Source organism: Sarcophilus harrisii, chromosome 3, assembly GCF_902635505.1.
Source record: "Sarcophilus harrisii chromosome 3, mSarHar1.11, whole genome shotgun sequence".
Lineage (NCBI taxonomy): Eukaryota > Metazoa > Chordata > Mammalia > Dasyuromorphia > Dasyuridae > Sarcophilus > Sarcophilus harrisii.
In genome coordinates this window covers 491,328,794-491,356,670 of record NC_045428.1, presented here as the reverse complement: position 1 = coordinate 491,356,670, position 27,877 = coordinate 491,328,794, and the positions used below count along the sequence as shown (strand labels likewise).

General features: G+C 36.7%; 1 protein-coding gene across 6 annotated transcripts; it reads right to left on the bottom strand.

The window, feature by feature from the left end:
• Window positions 1-7,655: 7,655 nt before the first annotated feature.
• On the bottom strand, window positions 7,656-27,312 carry RBM7 (RNA binding motif protein 7). Of its 6 annotated transcripts, none has more exons than XM_031961248.1 (5): window positions 27,235-27,312; window positions 15,911-16,073; window positions 14,598-14,700; window positions 10,243-10,342; window positions 7,656-9,227 (listed from the first exon to the last, which is right to left on the bottom strand). In XM_031961248.1, the coding sequence occupies exons 2-5, from the start codon at window positions 15,969-15,971 to the stop codon at window positions 8,859-8,861; spliced, it is 633 nt and encodes a 210-aa protein (XP_031817108.1). In that variant the 5' UTR covers window positions 15,972-16,073; window positions 27,235-27,312; the 3' UTR covers window positions 7,656-8,858. The 6 variants fall into 6 exon arrangements, with proteins under 6 accessions (XP_031817108.1, XP_031817107.1, XP_003764251.4 ...); XM_031961247.1 differs by lacking the exon at window positions 27,235-27,312 and adding an exon at window positions 18,110-18,126; XM_003764203.4 differs by lacking the exon at window positions 27,235-27,312 and adding an exon at window positions 17,377-17,941.
• Between the last annotated feature and the right edge of the window lie 565 nt (window positions 27,313-27,877).

The following is a 27,877-nucleotide window of genomic DNA, read 5'->3' as shown; positions in this document are numbered from 1 at the left end:
CTGGCAAACAGACAGGCAGAAGATAAGAAGGTCAATAGAGAAAAAAGTAGGGAGATAGATTTGTTGTTCAGTTGTATCTGCTGTGTCGTTACTCTTCATAACCATAATTTAGTGGGTTTTTTGCAAAGATACTGGAGTGTTTTGCCATTTCCTTCACCAGCTCATTTTACAGATGAGGAAGCTGAGGCAAATAAGGATAAGTGAGTTGCCCAGGTCACACAGATAGTCAGCATAAACAAATTTCTTTTGTAAATAGCTCTTTCTAGTTTGTAAAGAGCCCTTCCACTGCCATTATAGAAATGTTTCCAGTTCTTTAATATTATAAATAGCACAGCCAGAAACACCACTGTACATAATAATTATTTTATTCGAATAACATTTTGAGGTAGGTAACACTAGATATCCACTGGTTCCATAGTTACAAAGATGAGTTCACATCCCGCAAGATATTTACTAGCTATATGACCTTGGACAAGTCATTTAACCTGTCTAATTTAATTTCCTTGTAAAAAGTCATAATACTAACTTTGCAGGATTGTTATGAGGATCCACTGAAATATACCACAAATAAAGTGCTGAGTCTGGATTTGAACTTGGGTCTTCCTGACTCCAGACCCAGCACTCTCTATTCCTCCACCAAGATAAGATTTGGCTTCTGAACATTTTGTTTCGTTTGGTGAACAGAGAATTTTTTTCTCTAGGGCTTCTTTTATTTGTAGTTCTAATTTATAAATTAGATGTGTTTTATAAGGTTTTTTCATTCAGTCTTTCTAGCAATCACCCAGCTTCTCATTAAAGACTTCTTGTGATAAGAAATTATGTTCTGAGGAGGCAACCTATTCTTCTTTGAGATAGCTCTAATAAGACAGTTTCACTTATAACTTCCTGCCCATTGGCCCTAAAATTTGCCTTCTGGGGCTAAATAAAATTAGGTTATTTAATCCCTCTCATCCATATGAAAACTTTGCAAAACTTGAGAACATTGATTTTGTCCCTCCTAAATCTTTTCTTCTCCAGACCAACCCCGCCTTCCTCCAATTCTTTAGGCTGAACTATATATAAATGACACAGTTTCAGTTTCCTCACCTGTGACGTCTTTTCTCTTCCCCACAGTCTATACATGGTAACATATAAATTGACCATAGTTACAAAATAAGTATATGTGGTGGTATTCAGGTTCAGATTTTATAACATTATAAATTTGGAGCTGAAAAGGACCTGAGAGATAATAAAATCCAACTCCCTCATTTTACAGAGAAGGATACTGAGATTTAAGAGTTCAGCTGATTTATCCGGGGTCATTTTAAATTCCAAATTCAACATTCTATGCAGTACATCTCAGACACTGGATGATCGCTTGGATCATGAAAAGGGAAAAATCAATAGAAGCTTACTACTGATTGGATTAGCTCAAATTAAAAGGAATTCAGTTTTTTCCTTCATACTTTCCTTAGCCACCTTCATGCCAAAGTAAAATGTAATAATAATGATAACATATTATTATATTAAATAATAAAAGTAACAATAAAACATTTCCCCCATAAAGCCTGAGCCTTCTCCCATAAAGACCCACAACATCAGTGAAAAGAATAGAGAACCCTAGGGACATAACAAGGACATACATAAAAGGGACCTTTGTGACCCAAACATGTATGTGACAGGCACAGAGAGAATTCAGGACCAAGGCAAATGTGGAAGGGCAACTCACCTTTTCAGTGTCTTGGAAATGTCATCTTGCTGCTTCTAGAGAACCACTTCCCAACAAAGCATAATGAGTCATTAGTCAGGAAAACCTTTAGTGATGCTATCTGCTAAGATAAATGGTTCGAAAGCTTCTCTATCCTGCAAGCTGATAGGTTTTAGTTAGAGTCCTCAGATGAAGGAATATTCCCTAAAAACAGTGGCCTCTATCACCAGCTTTTTTGCCTTACAGCAAAGTTTCTTAAACTGTGGATTACTATCCCACATGAGATGTGACTGAATGGGGGGATGGGGGGGGGGAGCAGATGGCAAAAAATTTGGTAATAGTAAAAAGTTTCTGAATGTAATAATCAAAAATTAATTCAAAATTAAATGTGTAATGGATCCAAGATAGTTCCTGGCAACACTTGCCCATATTTTATCATGCAACTTCACTATAGCCTTGGTTCTGAACACACATGTGCACTTTGCAATGTATGCACAAATGCTTCCAAAAACACTGGTTCATATTCAAGATGGAGTTGCATAAATATTTCTCAGACAAAAAGGGGTCATTATTGGAAAATGTTTTAAGGAGCTCTGTCTTAAAGCAGAGTTTTATTAAACTTTAACTCTTCCAATGAGAGAACTACTGTGTTCACATTGCCAGTCAGTCTTCCAAATATGGAAAAACCCAGTCAAATATATCCCCAGAAGAAAAATCTTAGTTCCAAGGATTAGCTTTGTGTGGCTATTCTGTCTAGAAGGAAAGCCTTGCCTTTAAAGGCCAGGTTTTTTTGGAATACATATACATAATAGCCAGCTAAAGTTAAAGTTCATACACATTATGCATCTTCCTCCTTACTTACCTGAAGCAATTTATCTATCTTAATTCTTTATCTGATTTTGGATTTTGAAGTTCCCTTCAATCCCATCGATCTCTGGTTGCCAACATCCAGCTATTCAAAATTACTTCAGGGGTTTGTTCAAAAAACAGCCCAGGGATGCCTAAATCAAGGGCTTGTGGTTCTCCCATAAAAAGAGAAACACAAACCCCCCCAAAAAACAGAGCCATAGCAATGCACCATCTTCTGCTTCAATCTTGAATTCCAAATTTCTTCCCATGTTATTATGTTATATAGCTGGCAACAAACCCAAGCAGTTCTACATTAGAATGCAGAGGTATCTGAAGTCCTAGTTTGACACTTAAGTTTGAATTTCTATTACTTACTACATGCAAAATGTTGGAAAGGAGCCTGGAGAAACATAGTGGCTCTAGGGGTGGCACTGAATACCTATGCTATATGGAGTACTGTGCTGGATAATAAGAGACCAAATTTTAAATACATATGGTCCTTACCTTCAGAAAGCTTAGTTTAGCAGATGCTCAAAGATCTGTGATTTCATAGATGTGAGCACAATCTCTCTATAAAAGAGCAACATCATCACAGGGACTTATCCAAAGCTCAGAGAGATTAGATGATCTGCCCACAAGTCACATTGTGCCAGGGCTGGATTTGAATTCAGGTCCAGCACTCCATGCCCAACATTCTATGCACTATCACATAAAAAAGCATCAGGCAAGGCAAGGGTGATACATATTAAGAATTCACATTTTATATAATGCTTTAATATATAATGTGCTTTAGAGATATATAAAATACTACATAAAAATCTGAAAGTCATTACTAACAGGTATGATTAAAGAAGATTAGCATTTCCTGTTTAGGTAGGAAAAGATTGGATGATTCCAATGTTGTTCTTGTCAGAGAAGCTCAAAAACACTTTGAAGGATTTGGTGTTTACAAAAACAATCTAAAGAGGCAAGAGAAAAAATTCTAAATTAGAGACAAACTTCTGGCTTCCTGAATCTGTTCTCTGATTAGTTCTGATTCTTTTCCTATTCTATTATGGCAGTTCCTAAAAGGAAGGAAGGAGTGGGTCACAGGTATGACTCCTAGCACATTTTCAGAGGGAATTGTGTTTCTACACATTTGACTTGGTCATGAATTCTCCATGTGCCCCTCCACATCCACGCTTGGTCACAAAAGTCCCCTACATGTGTCCTATCAGGTTATTTCCCTAGGAGTATCCTAGGAGTCTTCTCACTGATATTTGTAAGTCCTTGTGGGAGAATGCACTGGCTTTATTAGTGCACATTTAAAAAGTAATACTAAACCATTTTAATTCCTAATATAGTAAATATGGATAGAGATGATCCATAGAAAAAACAACTTTCTGGGTGGTCCTCAACGTTTAAGAAAATAAAGTAATGAGAGGATTCTGGGAAGATGGTAGAGGGTCGGAAAATTTAAAGCTCTCCATATTTTCCATTTGAACAAAACACATTTGCACCTCAGGGCAAATAAAGACTTAGACCAGAACAGGGGTTCTCCTGGGACAATCCAAAAAGATCTCTTGCCCCATTCCCAGGTCAGATTTAACCAGAATGAAGTACAAACACCTCCAAGTTAACTCGGTAGAAATAACCACGGGGAACACTGAGGCTATCTGTGTTTGGGTCTCAGTCTGAGTCCTGGAGGACTGAGGGAACCTCTGCCAATTAGAAAAGCCAGGCCCAGTTATGCTGCAGAGATGCAGCCCTATGTGAGAAAGAATCTGCACACAACTTGAGTATAGAAGTGGGCCAGGGCTGCTGGTGGCTGGGGGCATTTGCAAGAGGGGAGAATTTTTAGTTTGGGGTTCCAAGTTAGAAGGGAGAGCTGAAGTGAAGCTAGAGGCACCATCTCCCCAAACCCAGGATTAGAGTTCTTACACTAATATTTCTCATTAAAAAAAAAAAAAAAAAAAAAAAAAAAATTGACAAAGAAGAACCCAACCATAGAAACTTACCATGGGAACAGAGAAGACTGGGATTCATCTTCAGAGGACACTGAAACCAAAATCTCTTCTACCCCAAAGAATGATGTTAATTGAAAGAATTTGTATAACTACTCAAAAAGACTGAAAAAATCAAATGAGAGATTAAGGAAAACTAAAAAATATAATAAAATGAAATAAGAACCATCCAAGAAAAACAAGATTATGAAAAAAAAAAGCTAACCAACTATAAATAGAATTTTAAAGAAAATTCCTCAAAAATTATAATCGGACAAAGAGAAGTCAGTCAAGAGATCAAAAAATAACAAAAAAATAAAGAAATGAAAAAAATAGAACAGAATTGGACTATCTGAAAGCTGTGACCAAAAAATGAATACATAATACAAGAAATATTGTCTTGGAGTGATAGAACAAGAGGGGAAAGTAGAAACAGAAAAAATCCACCAATCACACTCAATAAGATCCTCTGTGGAAAACACTAGGAATGTTATTGCCAAATTTCAAAAGTCCCAGATTAAAGAGAAAATTTTGCAAGAAAGAAAACCAATTCAAATATGCTGCAGCTACAATTAGAATTGTATGGAAAAGATAAAAATTGTCATTATTTTATACAAATGAAGTGCAGAGGAAGAATAGACACAAAGATATTAGAGGGAGAAGGAATGCTCATGGTTTTGAAAACCTATTCATCAGGAATGGGTCAAATAGGCAACACTACACCATGAAGGGTAAAATACCTGCCAAAATCTATAAAGAAAAATAAGGGGAGAGTGATAGCGGGAGGGAATAGGATAAGGTGGGGTATGTATAGATTTATGGCAGTGGGAAAAGATGTGTGAATTAACAAATAGATTAAAGAATAAGGCGGGCTTATTGAAGGGTGTGTAGAATTATGGTACTGGAAAAAAGTGTGCAGTTAATGGGAAAGGAAGAAAGGAGAGAAAAAGTGGCATAGGATACAATAGTATACAGAAGGATGTTTTAGATTAACAGGAATGGGATAAAGTGCATAGATTAAGGGGAATGGGATGAAGAGGGAAGGAAAGGGTGGGGGGAGAAGATAAGGGAAGAATCCAAGGGTAGAGAGAGGTTAAATAATAGCAAGACAAGTTAAGGAGCAGAATTAATGCAGAAGTTAAGCAGGGATAGGAAATAAATATATACAAACATTATCAGGATCAGGAATACAATTTATTAGAAAAAAAAAAGACTAGTAATCATTGGTCTTAGACAAAGTGAAACAAAAATTCAGTCAAGAGAAAAATAAAAATTTGTCAGCCACTTTGAGATGCATGTTTACATAGAAGTAAATGCATATGAATGAATATATGTATATATGTGTATGTCTTGAGTATATATGGATATGTATATACGTAGGTAATTTATGTATGTAAATAAGACATGTATGTGTGTATATAAATGTATCTATGCTTAACTGTAGCCTACTTGGGGGAGGTGGAGGGATAAAAGGGGAAAAAAATGCAAAGATAACACATTCATAAATATAATCTCTTTTTATATATGCTTTCTTGAAATGAAAATTATTTCTTTTTAATCTTCCCTGGTGTTCTGCTGGGCACATGACAATGTTTTGTTTTGGGTTTTTTCCTTTTCTGTTTTTTTCTATTTTTTCTTATTTTGTATTTAGTTTAATTCAAAAAAAGTTAAGAAAAAGGTATATAAAGTGGTCTATATTCTATTAATGAGAGACTGTACTAGAGTGAGTCACTGTAGTGTAGTCTGGGGATTTGAGGGATGGGAAGAGGGAAAGACAGACATCCTTAATCCTATGCTGTCTACATTTTCATCAATGTCTTGGCATGGATGGCATATTTATTATGTTCATAGGGTTATGATCCAAAAATATTTCAACAAGTTAAAACAATACTCTAAATCTAAGGGATCTATTGAGTTAAATGTTAGATCTTACTTTGGGTTACAAAAAAAAATCAACTATCCAAATGCAGGATGTACAGGATAGTGCAGGATGGTGGCTAATACTAGTTTTTGTGAGAACTATCAATTTCAGTGCACTATAGGCTCAAAATGAGACAATATGATGTGCCAGTCAAAAAAACATTTTCATGGACTATAAGTAAAGGCATAAAATATTTATTAAGCACTATATACCAGGCACTATTTGATATGCTTGGGATACAAATACAAGCAACTAAAGGTAGTCTTAGACCTCAAAGAATTTACAATTGAAGAAGAAAATACACAAAAGGGAAGCTAGAAAATATGAGAGGTATGGAGGGTAGGATGGTGAAGAGTTGTTGAGAAATGATATGGAGGCCTGATTCCTGGCAAGATATAAGGTAAAAATTCGCCTCTCAAAGATGGAAGACACAAGGGCTAAATTCAGTACTGCACTGGAAGTGGGCAGCTGATGAAGATGGCCAGGAAGGGAGTGGGGACTGACTCCAAGCTAGATAAAGCAAAAGCTCACCTACCAGAGTCATCAGCTGGCATAATGGAAAGACCACCAGACTTGGAGTCAGGAGATGTATGCTCAAATTCAGATACCAAAAATTACTAGCTATACCATTATAGCAAGTCACTTAAATTCTGAGTCTATCATCTATAAAAGTGGAATACCACCTAGTTTTTACTACATATATGTTTTACATACATATATGTTTACACATATTATATATGTGTGTATATATATATATATATATATATATATATACCTGTGTGTGTGCACACATATTGTCCAAAATTTTCCATAATACAGATAATAATAGCTAATATACTAAGTTATACAAAGTACTTTATATAATAGGAAAATTTGGAAAAGAAAATTACTTAAGAGAGAAGAAATGATATGTTTAATTAGTATGCAGTGGGGGAATTATTGATTAAATAAATAGCTAAGTTCACAAAAATATATATAAATATCACATATTTACATGGTATATATAATTGTTAAAGTTATCAACCTTAACTTTCAACTAACTGCTGTTTGAAAATGAAGTAAAGGGACAGGCTTTTATCTTTCATGTGCAACTTCCTAAATTCAGTGGCAAGATAACATAACTTTCTCCAGGCAAAAGTCTTATAACAAAAAGCAACACATGAAAGAAAAGGCTCAGTTCTTATGTAAACAAAAATGGTCCAAACTTTTGAAGGAATGAGATTTTACAAACAAGTTTATTTTTTATATGTAAATGGAAACACAGTCATTAACTCTGATACCTAAAAACTGTTTATTAAACAAGATCTTAAAATCTGATGAATTTTAAGACTAAGTTCTCAAGTGCTTATCAAATAGACAAGCAAAGTACAGTTCCCGTAACAAAAAAACAAACAAACAAAAAACCCTCTACAAATACACTGAGCACTTAAGATGTTAAAAATGAAAAAGCAGTGAAGTGACTCAAGTAGTGAAGACAGCGCTGGGAGACCTTTCCTTAGTCCCAAAAGTATATTTCAGTAAAATGTGTAACCATTTTGTCTTACACACTGATAAAACTTTCTGGGGAAAAAAAAAAGGAGTACACATGAGTAACATTAGGGTCTTTTAAAAATTTTTTTTTTAAACCAAAATACCCTTGGAGAGATTTAATACTTCCTGAGTAAATTTTTAGCTATATCAAACATGATTTCATGAAAACTCTTAATTTTTAGAATAAATCTACTGATGTATCTGTATGAATATACAATGTAATTCCATGCAGGTAAACTCAAAGAAACTGTATAGAACCCAAATTTAAGTTCTATCAAAAGTTAAACCAATATGATTTATCCCCAAATTTTACAAGGATATCTGCTTGAATACTATTTTCAGTAAAATGGATCATTGAAAAGTAATATTTTCCAGTTTAATAACAAAATACTGATAGCCAATTTGGACTATCAACTTTGATGTATCTTCTACCACACACACACACACACACACACACACACACACACACACACACACACCCCAAAATAGGATTTACTACCAAGACAATTGTGTTACACTACAAAAAGTTACAAATAATTAAAATATTTTCTTTATAATACAACCAAATTTTACAATCCACCCCTTTTCCTAAACTTACTACAATGATTAGGAGTTGTGGCACTTTCTTCTGCAAAGAAAACAAAACAAAACAAAAAAAAAAACCTTTCCTCTTCATAAAACCCTGAGGTGAAAAGGCTATTAATAAAACTGGAACCACTATTTTTTTTTTCTCTCTGTATTATACTGCAGTTAAGTTTAAAAAATTTTAAAAAGGAAATGTAACAACTTTCAGAGCTGTTTTCTACAGTTTTTTCAAAGAAGTCATTTCCACATCAACATTGCCAAGAGTCTAATCTGACGCATTTTTAAAAGTTCATCTCAATACTTATTAATGCCGAGATGGGCGCCATTTCCCATCTCTACTGTTTTCTCTTCTGCTATCATAATCATGGCTCCAACCATCATGGATCCTATCTTCATAGTATGAATCATCTCTGTTCCCTCTATAATGATGGTCAGATCCATGATCCCCATAACGTTGCTCACGGCTATACAGCCTATCTGACTGGTAGGGATGGGAGTTCTGCCTGGTTTTTCTCTGTGACATTGGTGTATCCTGGCACCACTGGGAGCTTGAAGAGAGGTTGAATGAATGACCATGCTGCTGCCCTGAGGGTGTAAAATTAGGCTGATCCAAGTGCTGAGGTACAAACTTCCCACTGAATGAACCCTGCTGCTGCCACAGAACGTTGTTCATCTAAGGGGACAAAAATTTTAAAAAGTAAAGATTAAAAAATATATATACTAAAAGATATGATAAGTCACTCATCACAATAGAATAACAAAGCCAAAATAAAATATCAGTCAAAATAGATTTTTAGATCATGGTCCTAATTGAAATAATCTATTTGATAAACGTTTGAGTGCCAATTATGTACAAGGCATTGACAAAAATAAAAGGATAACTAAGATAGAATCTATATAATAAAAGGAGCTTAAAAACTCTCAAAGGAGAGTTAAGACATATGTACATATATAACGCAGTACTAAACTAAGTAGGTACAAAACAAAAAGATTACATCTCACTGAGGAAATCAAGGAAGTGGCACTGAATATAACATTTGTGTTTATGTCTTAGTTTGAGACCAATCCGTAAAGGAGACTAAATACTAAGACAAGAAGTTGAGGCTATAGGTAAAAGGCATAATTTAAGATATTATATCAATAATGTACAAGACAGATTATTAACTATCATCATTTATGGTACTACAGTAATAGAGCAGGTGTAAGATAATAAAAGCAAAAACCAGAGGGTGGGAATATATAGGAAGGAATAGATACAGGAACTATTTTGATGGGAAAACTGGCAAAATGTGATAAATGGTTAAGATATAAAAAGCAAGATGTTAGAAGGAATGAACTTAAGCTTTCAAAGCTGGGTGACAAAAAATGGTAATACTATTAAAAATAGAAATGTAAAGGAGGCACAGTAGCCTTAGTTGCTTTGAGTTATAGTTATGTAAATAAATGGAAAATAAAGGCAGTTCTGCTCTTAAACCCTAACATCTGTATATGATTATGTATATATGTATATGTGTATGTATTGTTCTGACTAAAATGGCAAATAGAATTTGTAAAATCTAACTTGGAAAAAAAGAGTTAAGAACTCTCTAATTTGAGAGAACACATGATTACAATAATTCATGATACAACTTTTGTGAACTATAACCAATTTATGGATTAACAAAATTCAGATTATAAAAACAGCTTACCACAGCTTGTCTTTGAAGATTATCTGGAGATGAGAAAGACCTCTGTAGCATTTGTGCAGAATTATATCCAGATGTCATGTTATCCATATTCCTTTCATATCTACTCAAAAAAGAATTTATCATTATATTCAAAGGAGCAATATGCACAGGACTTTGATTCTTAAAGCCCTAACCCATTATTCCCAAGCTTCCTATATCAAGTGATATGTAATATCAATACGAGTTCCCACCACATGACAAAGATTCAACTTATCCATGCCTTTTCATTTTGTGTGACCCCTATTTCTTCTCTTAAAAGGGGGAAAAGGGTATTCATCCACCATGCTTCGGGCCTTCCAGATTTCTTGACAGTGTTTACAATTATATTTGAACTGTCCACTGGTTGTCCCCCTTGCTATATGCAGTGCATAATATTAAACATACAAATTAGTCAATTCAAGGGTTAGTGTGAGTTAATAATTTAAACAGCTGAGGTCACCAAACATTATCAACCAACTTTTCTAAAACACCATTCTCAAAAGCTCAATAAAAATCAAGAGAATATAACTAAACTAGTGCATACTTACAAGTGGAGCACATGTCGAGAATCCAATGTCGAATGGAGACCATCAGTGTTATACTCACCTGCCATTTCCAGCATGGAACTGTTCCCACCCACTGTTCCTCTGTTAAGTCTGAAATCCTATAGCTAACAACTTTGACCATCTGTTACTTTCCCGAATTGACTGCTGCCCAAAAGTAAACTATTGTCCTCCCCCATCTTCATTTCCTATTATCTAATCCCCAATTTCCCCAAAACTCTCACCCACACCCCAGTTTCAGCTCATTCTTTTCACTGTGCCTTTTAGAACAAAGCTTCTTAAACTATGGGTTGCAACCCTCTATATGGGATCGCCTAAATAAATGTAGGGGTATGAAATTATGATTTATTATTAGTAAATGTTTGATTTGCATACCTATTTTATATACTTATATACCTGGGGTGATGTAAAAATTTCTTGGGCGAAAAGGGGTTACAAGTGGAAAATGTTTAAGAAGCCCTGCTCTAGAATTCCTGATCCAGAATTAGCAAATCTCTCTCTCCATTCTAGACCTCTTCTTTTCATGCTCTTCTGGAATTCTAGGACCTGACTTTCTACAGATGACAAAACAACCTTATTCACTTTTTCTAGCAAAGGCTATACCTTCTCCCATTTCACCTCTAGATACAGCTTTCTTGGGAATTTAAATAATTTTGTTCCTACTGACACTTCTAGATCATTATTTGTCATCATCATTCAACAACCTCTCTGAAACTTATCACCCCCCTCCCAAATGTATATCCTTGTTAACACCAAGAAATGTTTCATTTCAATATTAATAAAACTCAACTTCCTTTCTGATCTTAATTTCCTTTCTTCTTATTTCTCCCTATACCTTCTAACCCTTTTCAACTTATTCTGTCTTCACTAAACTCTCTAATCCAATGCCCTTCAATACTTTCTTAGGTCATCACCCCTGATGACTTCACTTTGAAATATAGATGTTATAGTTAAACAATTCAACTTCTAAATTTTTTGCGGCCTAATCTAATCATCACTCATGTCTAGCCAACTCCAAATCTGAATTACTTGGACATCCACCTCCTACCTTCCTATTGAGGAAGTATAAACTGGAGCTCAAGAAAGTCAAACAACCCAACTTACCAGATCCACTACAAATTAATGTTATCTAATTTCAACTAGGACCTCACACTTCATTGCATCAAGGCAATATTTTTAATCCTCAAAAATTGAATCGCTACCATAATCTCCTTTAGAAGCAAGTCTGTCTCTTCAGGATAGACTAACAACATTACATTGAATTTGAATCAGGAAACTAAATCCCTCTTTAGATACTTACTAGCTATGATCCCATGATTCAATTTCCCCCTCTATAAAATAAAAAGGAAAGGTGGTGTTTTGGACAAGAAGACACTCTCTCAGGCCCCTTCCAGCTCTAAATCTAATCTCCTTTCCTTCTCTTAAACCTTTAAACAGAGGACCTTGCCTTATATTCTAGCAGGTAATTAGGTAATATAGCACATACAGCAATGGACCTGGAATAAGGAAGCCATTGGTTCAGATCCTATCTCTCTCACTAGCTATGTAACATTGGGCAAGTCACTTAAGCTCTTGTTTGCTTTCCTCATCTATAACACATTGCCAATAACAGCATCTACCTCTCAGGGGTATCATGAGGAAAAAAATAAGCTATCAATAAGCTTTCAATTGCTAGTTATCATCATCATCAATATCATCATCATCAAGAATGGAATGCATACGCCATGCCCTCTTACCTTTCCCTATGCCCCCAAATCCCTAGACCTCATCCCCTAAGATTCTGAATTTTTAATGTGAATTTTAAAATAACATTTCCATAATACAAAAGATTATATTAAAAACTACTATTTTTATTACTTTCAGTGCACTTTTACAAATGTTTCAATAGCCCTCTATCATTACAAATGCTAATCCCTCTCTCTCAACCCTACTCCCAATAAAAACCAAAAAAGAAAAAAAATTGTAACAAGCAGTCAAATAAAACAAATAAGCAAACCAATGATCTCTGAATTACAAAATCTAAAGGACTTAGAATTCTCAGTCCTTATCCTTCATCTCTATGCAGCATTTAACACTGCCGACCATTCTTTCTTTTGGATACACTCTTTTCTTTGGGTTTTTGTGGCACTGTTCTCCTTTGGTTTTCTTCCTCTCTGACTACTTCTCCATTTCCTCTACTGGATCATCTTCTATCTCACAGCTCTAAAGTTCGGTCCTGGACCCTTTTTTTTTCCTCTACACCTTTTCACCTGGTATCCTTGTCTGGTCTCATTGGCTTATTATCTCTCTCTATGCACATGATTCCCAAATATAGAGATCAATTTCACATCAGCTAATGTCTTTTGGATATTGCCAACTGGATATCTATAAGCACACCTCAAACTTATCATGAATCATCATCTTTTTCCCCAAGCTTATTGCTCTTCCAAACTTTCCTATTTTTATTAGGAAAAGAACTTTATTCTTCTAGTCCTAAACTTTTTAGATATTTTAACTTTGCAAAGTTGCTCGATTTAAGGAATGTAATTTGAGTTACTTGAAAAACTGTAACTTAAAAACAAATAACTAATTTGATTTTATTAAGGAATTAGGCCAGGTGTACAACTTCAGCATTATTCTTCTTTATTCCTCACTCCATAAATTCAATCATCTGCCAAAATCTAATCTATTCTCTCCCCATCTCTTCTCTTATTCACAAGGCCACCACTGTAGTTCAGATTCTTATCTCTTCTTCCATGGACCACTGCAATAGTCTATTTGGTGTCTCTATCTCCAATCTCTTCTTTCTCAAATTCATCATTGCAGTTCTCAGTTAATTTTCTTTCATTACAGTTTTGAGTATTGTCATTCACCTCTATGATAAATCCCAGGGGTTTCCTATGGCCTCTAAAATAAAATGTAAACTCCTTTGTTTGGCAATCATCATAACCTGGCCTCAACTCACATATCTTAGGTATACCTTTCTCTGCCTTCATACAGAAAACAAATCAAGACCTTTGCAGTTCCTCCTGTATAACTTTTTCTCTCTCTTCTCTGGGCATGTGTCCTAACCATCTCCTGAATTCCTGAGCTGCCTTCATTCATTCTCTCCTTATCTGTGCCCTTAAAACTTAAGTTTCATTCAGGTTCACCTTTCACATGAAGCCTTTCCTAGTGTCCTCCTATGTCCTAAGGCCTTCTCTCCTACAGTTAGCTCAGACATTTACATAAACTTCTCAAACTCTCCTTTTTTTCTCCCAAATCCTTGGCACCTAGCATATAGTAGGCATGTAATAAATGCTGGTGATTATTGTTGCAATGAGATAGCACATATAATATTTTGCAAATCTTAAGAAACTTTATAAATAAAAGCTCTTACTAGATTTTCTATCTTTATTAGCCTTATGCTTCTGTATAACCTAAATTAATATAAAACTTAATTTGGCATTAATTATTTGATTCATATCAGAAATGCCACCAGAGGACATTTTAATTCCTGAAATACAAAACAAACCTAATTACAAGGAACAGTCTTATAGTGTGGATTCTAAGAATAATATTCTAATAAGCCCAATATTCCTGAAATTAAATCAATTTAGCATTTATTCAACAATCTGAGCACCTTTCATGTGTATGCTAGGTAGTGAGGAAGATATTAAGATGATTAAGACCTCATTATTATTATTATAATATAATGTTAATCATGTGATGGCCACTGAAGAAAGTTCTAGGGGTGAGAGGGGCAAAACAAAAAACAGAAAACCAATTTTATTAACCAGAACTGGTAGTTCTTACCTGCTAGAAGCTGAAGTGGACTGTGGTATGCTAGATGGACTTGCATTCCCAAGATTATGCTGGGAATATGATGAACTAACCTCCTGAGAAGCATGACTACTTCCTGAAGAAAACATATTTGAAATTTGTTTTTTTTCCAAGGTCATCCAACTTCAAAAAGTTAAGTTTGGTATAACCTTAATATCTCAGACACTAGAAATAATTTGCATTTCAATATTCTACTCTATGTTTCATCAGAGTAAGAAATTAAGTTAACAAAATGTTATACACAACACTAATACCCAGTGGGTAAAGATGCAATCAAACCACACCATTCCAATTGCCAAAGCAAACAGAAGAACAATTAGCTGAAAGTTCTTTCTTACTAGCTCCAGCAATTATAATTCATAAAAACAAATTGTGGAAAGAAACAAAGCCCAGAAAGAGTAATTTCCTGAAGATGATTCTTTCCTTATAAACAAAAGACATGCAACTACTTAAAGTTAAGAGAACTTAAATAAAAATCTGGATTTCTTAATAACAGAAGTATTTGTGTTTCCTTACACCAGCTGATAGAAAAAGAAACATGCAAAATACCAACATGAAATTTGGGTGGCCTAAATGAGCAAATTACAAAGAAAAATGAACAATATGAAAAAGCAGTTCCAAGAGAATACATTTAGTTTTGTATCAACTCAAGAAAAAAAAGGAAAAGCGCACACAAATCAATTTAGGCATTATCATTGTCTTCCCTTAAGCTCGATTTTAATGTCTCAACAATGACTAGAAATGAACAAGGAAAACTGAAAACTTTGCTAGGTACCTGTTTCCTCATCAAAAAAAAAAAAAAAAAAAAAAGAGTTAAACTAGATGCTCTCTGATGTCCTTTCCAGTTCTAACTCTTTACAGAAATGACCTCAATGAGAGCTATAAAAGTGAAAAGATCAAAACACGGGCAGGAAGCTATCTTATGTCTGGAATGAAGGAATTCTACATATCTAAATCATCTAAACTAGATGAGCAGAAGCTCATCATCAAAGGATGGCCACCCAAGACAAAACTAAAGTCTGGAAGGAATTTTCCATTGGAGTAGATTATTAGAAGTATTAATCACTTCTTTGTTTATTTGCATTCTTAACTGAAGGGAAATTCTATTCTTTAAGAATACTCTCCCAAAAAAGGATAAATTGAGTTTTTAGGATTACAGATAATATTAATCATCTGTTTTATTAGTGTTCCACATTACTTAGGAATTCTAAACTTCACTAATATAAAATTGAGATGAAATTTTTTTATTCTGCCTAAAAATATATTCTTTAAAATTTAACAGATACCTGATCTGAACTGAATTTTGATGGGCCTTCCAAAAAGTTTTATTCCATTAAGTAGATTCATTCCATAAGGAACAGATTCTTCATGTTTGAAATTCACAAATGCAAACTGCTTTGGTTTACCATCTTTATCCTTTGGAATTTTAACTTTTATTACAGGACCTGCCTGCAAACAAAAAAATAAAATAAAATAAAATAAAGTTAAAGTTAAATGAAGCAACTTCTGAAAAATGTTCTGTTTGTAAAGAACAAAAATAAAGTAAATTTTAAAAATGGAACAAAATGCAAGTAACCACTTCTAGCAGGGCTTAAAAAATATATAGCACATGCACTTCAATTTGGATGAGAACTCAGGATTATTACTACAAAGACCTGACTCATATGGAGGGGGTCCACACAAAAAACAACCATCAATGCATTATAGCTTACTCCACTGTGCTGCTAGTGGAAAGTAGTTTGCCTTTAAGGTGGTTTAAATATCCAGTACCTCAAAGCACTATAGTGGGAAAAATACTGGATTCACAGTCAGAGGTCTGTTTCTTACTACCTGTGTGACTTAAACTCTCTGGGCCTGTTTCCTCATCTGTAAAAAGGATTATACTATCCCTTCTTCTTCAGTTAATGATCCTTGAAGTGCAAAACATAATGAGTTTCCAGAGGAGGTAATAAGTGATGTGATTTCAAAATAAAATCTCTACATTGTACCTCACAGTCCAAACACTATTAATAATCATCGGACCCGCCAAAGAGCATAGGTTTTAACTTCCCATTGTTGCCAAGGATTTTGACAGTGTAAAAACCTACATCTCCGTGCCACTTTAAAAGGTTTACCAGCACCTTCCTCACAACTACTTGTATCAGTACCCCCATTTTACGGATGAGGAAACTTAAGTTTGGGAGAAGTGCCTACAATTAATCACACGGTTTAATAAGCACCTCGGTTAAAATCCAAACCTAGGCCTTTCAGAGCTTCCTGCCCGGTGCTCTCTTCCCACCGCACCACACGCCTCTTCCGAGATGCAAGCAAACCAAGTGAGAAGTGAAGCCGCTACCAACCAAGGAAACGTTTAAAAAGTCAATATATGCGTGCTGACTAACAGGAGACCAAAAAGGCCAGGAGAGTAATGACAGACAGAGGTGATCTTCTCCACCAGGATCAAAGCTCCTGGTCCCTCTTCCTCCCTAAAAAGCGGCTCCCGGCCCAGCGCAGGCGCTCTCCCTCTCGCCCCCGACATCTAGCACCGATCTCAGTGACTTCGCTGCTTAGGGGGCCGGCCCCCACCCCCTAGAAATCAAGCACGAGCCTTCTTTCTGGCCTCAGGCCGAGACACCCCGACCCTCGGGTGCAAAGGCCTCTAGTACGCACGCGCGAAGGCGGCGCTAGGCGAGACCGTTTAGCCGAGGCCTACCCGGACGAGGGGCGGGGAAAGCGAATAAGGGGCGAAAGGGAGCTGATCCCGGCCCCTTACCTGGTGGAAAAGCTCGAAGAGCAGCTCCTCCGTCACTTTAATGTCGAGATTGCCCACAAAAAGAGTCCGATCCGCTTCAGCAGTAGCGGCGCCCATCTCCGCAGCCGCAGGCCCCACTGCTGGGATAGAATCGCCGTCGCCGGGTGGACTGCGCACGCCCGGAAAGCTGTTCCTCCGACTTTCCCCCTCCCGCTCCGACAAAGACCACGCCCCCTGTCTCCGACTCACATCCACGTACGTCAGGATGCGAGTGCGCATGCTCCCTATTCGAACCTTTCCCTTACGGGAGATTCTCGAGGAACTGTCACTTTTAACCATGGCAACGCGGTCGGTTACAGAGGCCTGTCCAAGCTGCCTGCACCTGAGAGCCGGTAGACGGCGGAGAGGGCGACGCTACGCGACCGAGCCCCTTCCCGGGTAACACAGTAATTAGAAGATGGCCCTGCTCTTGCATTTACAACCTTATAGCGACCGAGGCGAAGGATGTGTGGCCAGCAGTCAGTTCCACCGAGCCCGGGGACAAGGCGCCCGGCCTTTGGGGCAGGTGTCTGGGGATAGCGCCCCCAGGCTCGGGCCTAAGCCCAACAAGAATTCCCCCGAGACGGGCCCGCTGCGAGCTCCGCGGAGGGGACGTGCCGTGGGGACGGAGGGCAGCCGAGCCTCTCCCTTCCTGTATACTGGCAGGGGAGTCTTGGGAAAGGTGCCCGCCCAGCTCCTCAGGTTCACCCCTTACCCGCCTCGGAGGCCCGAGAGTGAAGCGGCCGCCGCCGCCGCCGCCGCCGCCGCCGCCGGAAGTGTGCTCCCGCCGCTGCCCGCGCGCGGACCCCTGCACGCCGCTTAGGCAGCCCCCCGCCCCTGAGGTCCGTTTCCGTGGTGCCCGGTGACCGAGATGTGAACAAGGTCTCCTCAAACAGCTTTCTTGGTGCAATGACTGCTTTGTTTTTTAGGAGGATGCTTTGCTTGCTGCAAAAGAAACACAAACGAGCCCTCACAATGCGTACAGTTAGATTGAGAACACAAGGGCGGCATCCCGATCGGTAATAGCAATAGCTTAGCTTTATACGGCGCTCAAAAGTTCGCGAGATTCATTTCCTATAGGAAGGTTTAGCACTTTGGTTCGTTTGATCAACAAGTATTTATTAAACATTTAGGGTTTAATCAAATGAAACTACATCCTGGTCAGAGGAGCAGCTCCCATTCTTCATCTTGATAAGAAATTTTTTCAAAATAAAAAGCATTTAGTGTTTAATCAAATGAAACTACATCCTGGTCAGAGGAGCAGCTCCTATTCTTCATCTTGATAAGAAATTTTTTCAAAATAAATAGCAAGGGAAAGCAAGCTCTCCAACGTCCCACCAGGCAGGAAAGCCTTCAAATCCTCCATTTCTGTAGACTTCTCGAAATCCTTACTAATTTGATTGTAAATTGATTTGTCTCAGAGCAAAGTCTAGGAGGGTTGGTGAAGGGTGTTCTCACACCGACAAATCTCGGGGTCCTTGAAGTATGAATAATCTATGTCAAGTATGTTTTGCATTGTTGAAGAAATCATTGAAAGGAGTGATGTATCTGGGTTCAAATCCTAACCTGCCATTTTTTTAAAATCTTGGGCAAGTCGCCTACGTTTTTCATGCCTTAGTTCCCTCATCTGTAAATTGACAAGGATGACTTAATTAGATTGATGTCTTTTAAAATCCCTTCTAATTTTTAATAAGAATATAAAGAGGCAAATGAGAACGGGGAATGAGTTAAAAACCAAGACAGAAGCGAAGAAGAGAAGCAAAGTGGGGAAGAAGATTTAGGTGAAAAAAATTTGGCAACACCATGATAGAATCCATGATTTTTTTTTTTCCTCCTTTCACCTGCAACCAAGACTCAATTTCCTGGTTGTCTAGATTTAGAAAAATGGCAGAGCAAAAAGGAACCAAGATTTTAAAAGTGCTGAAACATTTAAGTTTTCCTCATCTCAGGCATTTATCCTCCACATAAACATAACAGGACACATATAAATAACACTACTAACCTACTTTGTTCTTCTCTTTCTTCCTGCCTTTCATCCAGATAATTTACTTTATAAAAGAATATCTTTTGGATATCAGGAATGCCAGTAGGCATTGGGATTGTAGTCTTCAGCTGAATTCATCTTTCCATAAATGAAATGACAAAACATTCAGAATTCCATGAGAGTAATCATTATTTAAACTATCATTTGAAAAACTAACAACCAATACTGAAAAATGCACAATGCGACTTTATAATGATTAAAGTTCTATAATCATAATGTATCAATCTCTATAAAGTACATAGACAGCTTTTTGTACCCTATTTTTAGGTTATTTTCCTGTAGACAAAATGGAGGAGTGTAGACTAGATTATATGATTTTGTAGCACTTTTTTAAACTACAGGTGGCTATTAGCTATTGTCAGCCTAGAAGGTGTTTTTAGATATTACTATAGACTGGCATGTTTTGTTCAACATTTGCATCGAATTTGAAGAAAGACATAAAATTGTTAGGATTTGGAAGGGGACCTGAAAGATAATCTAGTTCAACTTCCCATCCAATGCAAGACACAAAGGACTGCTATACAGACTTCCTCTAATTCATGTACTGATGGTAACCATTCTTTGCTTTAACTTCCAATAAGAGAGAACCCACTATCTCACTAATGAGCCTAATCAATTAGTAAGAGAATTGTATTTGTTAGGAAATAATATATATTGAACTGAATCTATGTTATTTTCTATTTAACCCACGAATCCTAGTATTGTATTTTGAAGGATAGACAATGTTTCATTCCTCTTTAATATATCTTTCTGATAACTGAAGATGATTATTCTCTCCATACATACACCTAGTTTTCTCTTTTCTTGGCTAAATATCCCTACTTCATTCAACTTTTCCTCACATGATATTGGTTTCCATCTTCACCATCCTAGTTATCTTACAAAGGCATTCCAGTTGGTTGGCATCTTTAAAAATGAGGTACCCAAAAAACAAAATTTTCCAGATATAACAACTAGTAAAGACTAACACATGAGTCTTAATCCTCCTCTTCTGGATGCTCTGTTTCTATTATTCTCTCAAAAGCTAAGAATATATTAATTTTTTAGGAGCCACATCATACTTTTGACATTTTAAATCATCTCAAAGTTTTTTGTTTAGTTTTGTTTTTTTAAATCTCTGCTACTGTTAGCTAGGCTTAGCTAGACTTTCCCATTTTGTCCTTTTAAAACTGATTTTCACTCACAAAATTACCTAATCAAAAGGGCAAGAGGCTGTTAGAAACCCAAATTCAACCCTTCTGAGTTGCAACCCCCAGGCATTAACTGCAGTGTTGGTAGGATCATCAGAATAATGGAGTTTAAAAAGGATGCTAGCAGCAAAAAAAAAAAAAAGGATGCTAGCCACCCCCAGGCAGAGAGGGACAACGGATAGAATGCTGGGCCTGGAGTCAGGAAGACATTTCTTGAGTTCAAATCCAAACTCAGGCACTTATTAGCTATGTGTCCCTGGACAAATGTGTCCCTGTTTGCCTCAGATTCCTCATCTGTAAAAGTAAGCTAGAGAAGGAAATGGCAAACTTCTCCAGTTATCTTTGAAGAAAACCCAAATGAAGTCATGAAGAGTCAGATATTGAAAAGACAACTATTCTTCCCCATTCCTAGAGTTGTTGTCTTCAAAATCCCACCTACCAGAGACTTTCCTGGTTTGGCTCCCACATACATACTTTCCCTTTCAGATTACTTTCAAGACAGCATTCCCTGATGTCATGGCCACCACTACTTTACGCTACTATGTATCCCTACTTATTTACATGTAGCCTTTAAGGGCAGAACTTTTCTGTTTTTGTTCCCAACACAGCATAATGCCTGGCCAGAATTAATAAATGTACAATTGACTTCAGTTGTTGGGATCCTTACAAAGGGCTAAATCTAATATTAGAGTTGATAGAGACAATAATTATCTAATTTAGCATGGTTCAGTATGGTTGATCTGATCTTACAAGGAGATGTTATGGGCCAGAAGAAACAAGGTATTAAGTAGAACTGATAGAAAATAATGCTTGTCTTCACATCTTTAGAGAGCTCATATAAGCAAGAAGCTCTTAGGGCCAGAGAGCACTTTGGGAGAAAACCCATAATCCCACTCTCAGATCCCATAGTCCAACTCTCTCAGAGGCGGAGTCAACCTTTGGGAGATCACATATATAGAAGCTCTTAGACCTTCAAGTCATTTACTTCGGAACATTGCCGGGGTTGGAGAGGACCATTCTGGGAGATACAGAAGCCCACAAGCCCTCTCTCAGAGCTTAACTCAGATTCATTTCCAACTTTCATCTTGGTGCTGGCTGGAAGCAGAAGAAAGCAGAGGCAAAGGACAAGCTGCAAGAGCTCTCAGAACCAAGGAAAGCTGAGGTCTCTATTAAAGCTACCCGGCTATTTTGGAAGGAGAAAATAAACGTTTGGATTTTAATCAGCTGGCAGCATTTTGAGGTGATTATTATTTTTAACTGAAACTAAGGCTGCCTCCAGAAAATCTCCCCAAGGAACCTGCTCCCAGAGAGAACCATTATATTATAAAGAAGAAAAACACCACATTCAGTACAGCTAAATTCAATACCATACCATAAATGTTCTCTGCACAGTTTCCTATAGCCTAAAAGTATAAAAATAGGTTAATTTACATTTGAGTAGACAATTCAACCCAATAAGCAATTATTGTCCTGACTCTGTATAAGGCACTGTATTAAGTGCTAAAGATATTGATGAGATATTTGAGGAAGAAGTGTCTTTGGGCAGGAGGTGACAAGAGCTGCCCAGGACTTTGATGAAGGCATAGAAGATATTCCAGACATGTCCCCAGCCTATTAAAAGGCATAGCAGCAGAACATAAAATGCTGAGTTTAGGAGCAATGTAAGTCATGAATTGAGACTGTAAAGAGAAATGTTCAGTGAGTACAGAAAGATAAGCTCGAATCAGACTGGGAAGAACTTTCAAAACACCAAAGGAGGGAATTGGCTTTCAGGGAAGGTAGAGGCAAAAGGATCCTAGAGGGAATCAGGACATCCACTTTCCACCTAGATTCAGTTCCTTCTAATCAATACATAGTGGCCACACTACCTCACCTCCAAACTGCTTAAAGTTTCTGTGTAAAATCTCATTTGATTCTCACAACAGCCCTATGAGGTAAATAGCCTAATTATCCCAATATTTTGAGGAAAGCATGATCAAAATACTAGACTTAGAGGAAAATCTGAGTTGAAATCCTATTTTGAACCCTAATAAACTCTGTAACCCTGAGCAATTCACTTAACCTCTCTAGCTTGCATGTGTAAAATGCTTTGTAAACCTTAAATACTATATCAATGGCACCTAATAAAATGTTCTACAAATTAAATATCTAGAAGTACCTGAACAATTCAAGGAGAAATGAGTTCATATATCTAGGCTAAGAGTAAAGTCCAGTTTGAGGAATGACTTTTAACCTTAAAAGACTAACTTGTATGTCTCCACATATATTTTGGCTCCTTTCAAGCTCTTTTTGCACAGATTCAACTTTAAAGTAATGTGGTTTCTTATATGAGTCATGCTGTAAAATTTTGAAATCAAAATAAAATTTGTGGTCGCCTTACCCTGTATTTTCAAGTCTCTTAAGCAAAAGATAAGCATAGGGAAAATTTTTATATTTTCTGAACCCACAAGTAACATTTCAATAACTCCATATTTTTTTTTATTTTTGTTCAGTTATACCAACTTATGACACATTTTAAGGCTTTTGTTTCATAAAATGCAATTCATCTTTATAATGGCTCCAAGAAGATGAATTCACAAGATAATGTAAGTTATCCTTTAGTGAGTTAACAGATCTTTATGGTTCAACTTGAATGCTGAATTTGGGAAACATGCAGCCAATTTGAGTTACTTTTTAAGTTCCTACAAATCCTATTTGTTATCTGAGGAAACTGATGTGAGGATTTTTGCCTAAGTTATCTGGCTGATTATACCCAGCCTTGAATAGCATTTCTCTCATAAATTATTGCCAGTATTGAAATATACTGCCAATGTGAACTGTGGAAAAGTTATGCTTTCTACATGGACACATTGGATTATTTACAAAATAAGAGAATACCAGTAATTTTGAAAATAACATTGCTAGTGGCTCCAAGAAGATGAATTCACAAGATAATGTAAGTTATCCTTTAGTGAGTTAACAGATCTTTATGGTTCAACTTGAATGCTGAATTTGGGAAACATGCAGCCAATTTGAGTTACTTTTTAAGTTCCTACAAATCCTATTTGTTATCTGAGGAAACTGATGTGAGGATTTTTGCCTAAGTTATCTGGCTGATTATACCCAGCCTTGAATAGCATTTCTCTCATAAATTATTGCCAGTATTGAAATATACTGCCAATGTGAACTGTGGAAAAGTTATGCTTTCTACATGGACACATTGGATTATTTACAAAATAAGAGAATACCAGTAATTTTGAAAATAACATTGCTAGGATAAAACTTCTATAAAAATATTTTATATTACTGAATTCTCTTTTCTGTACTTCAGCTTTGTTGTATGACTTAAATGGTGAGCATTTGAGAGTTGGTTTGTATTTGCACTGTTGCCCTGAATGTGTTTGGTGGCAGTTCAACTGGCTTAATCTGGCTCTTTTCTCAGTCTCATCCCAAAGCAATAAGTCAGTTCTCTGATGTGGACACAGATTCTGTCCTGAAGCCATCCGTTTTAATAAACCACAGGTCTGGCCCATTGATCTCAGTTGTGAATAGCTGCCACAATGATCCCTCTGATTTTGGAGCCATGGAGTTCATTTCCTTAATCACATGTAGTAGCCAAGACATGAAGCTGCTCAGTATCTCTCAGAGTACATACATTCTAATTTCAGAATTTAATAAAATGTCGCTGGCTTCCTGACAGAGTAAACAGAGCACAATACTGTATCTAGACTGTCTGCCAAGCCTAGTAGCCCAAGTTCACAATTCACCACTTGGCTTATTGCTTTGCCAAATGCATGTTGGTTTCTTTGAAAAGTCGTGCTGATATGGGAATTTCACCGTATTTGGAACCAAACCTTAGCACCCTTAGTATTCCTCCATGCTTGCATGAGCCCACATGTACACACACCACATACACACACACAAATGTCAAAGGGCAAAGGGTAGTCAACTGAGTCTATTTTTCAAGTATCTTCTTGATTGCTTGAGAGATTATTTTAAAATAAGTTTTTATGAAATTTTCAGTAGGTTATTCTACATTTTTAAGCACATAGTGTATGCAAAGCACTATGATTGGATAGAAAAGATACAAAATGAAGAATCTTGAGTTCTAATTCACTTAAAAGTGGTTTAAGGAGATTAGAATGTGGTAGGCCTATAAGAAGTATATAACAAAGTGCTATGAGAATTTATTAGAATCTGGAGGAATTATGCTTGAGAAGTTCTAAGACTCTTTAAGAGAGAGTTTACATTTAACCCGAGCCTCAAAGGATGGGTAAGATTTGGACTAGCAGGCATACAGTAAAAAAAAACTTCAAATAAATTCCTTTGAAACTTTTTACCACAGATTATGACCCCCTATTTTGGGTATCAGATAAATATGTCCTTTTTTTTTTTTTTTTTTTTTTTTAACAAATGACTATACTTTGTCCTGGTCTATAGCCATAGTCTTGCATTCTCATCTCTATACCATTTTATAGAAAACATTGAAGGCAGAGATAAAAGGAAGTCATGAGGCTTTGAAGGAAACTGACAGCAATGGGAATGGTAAGGAATGGATAGATAGGAAATATAGCAGATTCTGCCAAGACAGTGAATATTTGTATTTGAAACAGGAAAAATCAGAGGATTGGTACTATGAGTGACTTGGAAAGTAATTGGTTAAAAGCGAAGAATTGCTTCCCTCAATTGAATGAACCCTTGGGACATGAAAGGGAGGAGAACTCTTGGTCATTAGGAAATTTCAGATTTAGGAGATTGATTTGAAGATGCAACTATCTATAAAGAAGTATTTGAAAATTGGAAGAAAGGGATTATTGCTTCCAGAAGTTGGTAAAGGCTTGATTGATTGTTGCTTATTTGATAGGAATTTGTATATAGATAGGAATTTGCATGGTGTAGTTGGAAATTCAAGATCAAATATAAATAAAAATTTAAGATACCTGAGAAATTTATAAAGATGTCTGTTCCAGATAATGATTGAGATGATCCAATTAGGGGACAGATATGCCCCCCCCCCCAATGGTTGAGAAGAAGAAAGGGTACTCACCCTCACATACCTTTGCATACAAATATTTTTATTCTCTCTAGATATGTTGAGTGTGTGTGTGTGTGTGTGTGCGAGCATGCACATATAACATATATATACATATATTTACATATATATATATATCCTATATAATAATGTTAAATTTGAGAGCAATGAATGAAAGATAACTTCTATTTTAGAGTCCTGCTCTCAACCAGAAATTGTTTTATTGCATAACATATTTTACACTGATATTGATAATCTCTGGTTCCCCCCTCCCTTTTTTTACTGAAACTGCCTGTATTGGTGGTACTTAGTTTAACAATACTGCTGTTCATACTCAATGACAACTAAGTAAAAAGCTTTATTAAGCACATTCTATGTGTTAGGCCCTGTGCTAGGTCCTGAATACAGAAGGATAAAGCAGTCCCTATTCTAAAGTTTACATTTTAACTGGGGCTACATTTCTTTATAGAAGTACAGAAAAACATATACAAGATATCTGAAAATTTTGGTGGGGAAGACAGTATTTGGGTATGGTATCAGAAAAGACTTCCTGTGGAATAAGAATTCTTGTTTTGTCATGGACCCTTTATAGCATGGTGAAACTTAATAGACCCCTTCTCATAGTACAATGTTTAGATGCATAAAATATATAATTACCAATTATATCAAAATACAGTTATTGACATTTTTATTGAATTCATGGAGTCCAAATTAAGAATCTCTACATAGAAAGCAATGCTCACACTAAAGAGACAGAGATGAAAGGGATCACATTTCAGACATAAGGGACAGACAGCTTGTACACAGTCACAAAGTTGGGAAAAGAAATGCCATCTGGGAAGAATAATAAAAAGCTGGGAAAAGAGTTTGTGAAGGACTTTATACATCAAGCAGGAGTTTGTGTTTGGTCCTAGAAATATTAGGGAGAGCAGGTGGGAGGGGGGGTGTGACATGGTCAAAACTGTAGCTTTGTGAAAGGTGGAGTGGAGAGAAAGGTGAGGAAAGAAGCCAATTAGGTCATTGTAATGATCTGAGCAGCAGAAAATGCAAGCCTGAATTAGGACGGTGAGCAAAGGGAAGGGGACAGATATCAGAGACATTATAAAGGTTGAGTTGACAGGACTTTGCAACTGATTGGATATGTGAACTGACAAGCTGAGAAAGGCTTGGAGGGTGTAAACCTGGCTGACTGGACAGATGGTTAAACTCTCAAAAGAAAAAGTTCAGAGGGGAGCAGGTTCTTGGGAAAGTATGACAATAGTTTGCTCAGACAGGTTGAGTTTGAGGTTCATATAGGCCATCCAGGAAAGATATTCAGTAGGTAATCGGTAATACAGAATTGGAACTTGAGAGAGATGAGAGCTAGATCTCTAAATATAGGAGTCATTGGCACAGGGATCATAAATCTATGGGAACTGATGAGAACATTGAGAAAGTGTAGAGAGAGAAGAAAAGTGATCTTGGCCAGTGGAGCTTGAAAGAAGACAACGAAGGCTCTAGAGTAAAAATAAATTAAGGCCTTCCACTGAAACCTACTCTTCTGAGTTATAAGGTATCACCACTGGGACAAGTATCCTGGACCTGTGCATCCTCACCTTGTGTAGTTTGGGTGGTAGGCTGACTAGAATCAGGTTCAGAAAAGCATGAAGCAGGCCAAGTTTGTATCCAGCACTTGTGATATGAGGAACACCCCAGGTATTCAATGCCTATATATCACTCAGAGTTTACACTGTGACACTCCACCTGAGGTAATAATGGATTAATATGTTACCCCCTTTCACGACCATTTGCCTTTTAAAAGTTTGCTCCTGGAGATAGCAGTGAGATGTGGCAGAAACAACATTTGGTAAGGAGTTAGAATACTTGGGTTCTTTTTACCTTCTACAGGAAGCCTTTCCTAATCCCTCATAATTCTGGTGTTTTCCCTCTATGGAATAGTTCCTATTTATCTTGTATATAATTTAGATTTACATAGTTGTGTGTTGTCTCTTCCATTAGAGTATGTGGCCCTCGAAGTCAGTGATAGTCTTTTTCCATCCTTTGTAGCCTAGCACTTTACCACAGTTCCTTACACATAGTTGTTGTTTAATAAATGTTTGTGGACTGACTGACTGACCTAGGACACATCACATAATTTCTCTGGGCCTTAGTTTCCTCATTATAAAATGCAAGAATCAGTCTTAATCTTTAAATTACCTAGCTCAATTTTTTTTCCTTTGTGCTCTGGTTTTTCCATCA

Coding starts and splice junctions, on each gene's coding strand:
- RBM7 (XM_003764203.4), bottom strand. CDS start 17,694: ATGGTTAAAAGTGACAGTTCCTCGAGAATCTCCCGTAAGGGAAAGGTT. Junction 16,074..17,376: donor TCTTCGAGCTTTTCCACCAG/GTAAGGGGCCGG, acceptor TTTTGTTTGCAG/GCAGGTCCTGTAATAAAAGT. Junction 14,701..15,910: donor CAAAATTCAGTTCAGATCAG/GTATCTGTTAAA, acceptor TGTTTTCTTCAG/GAAGTAGTCATGCTTCTCAG.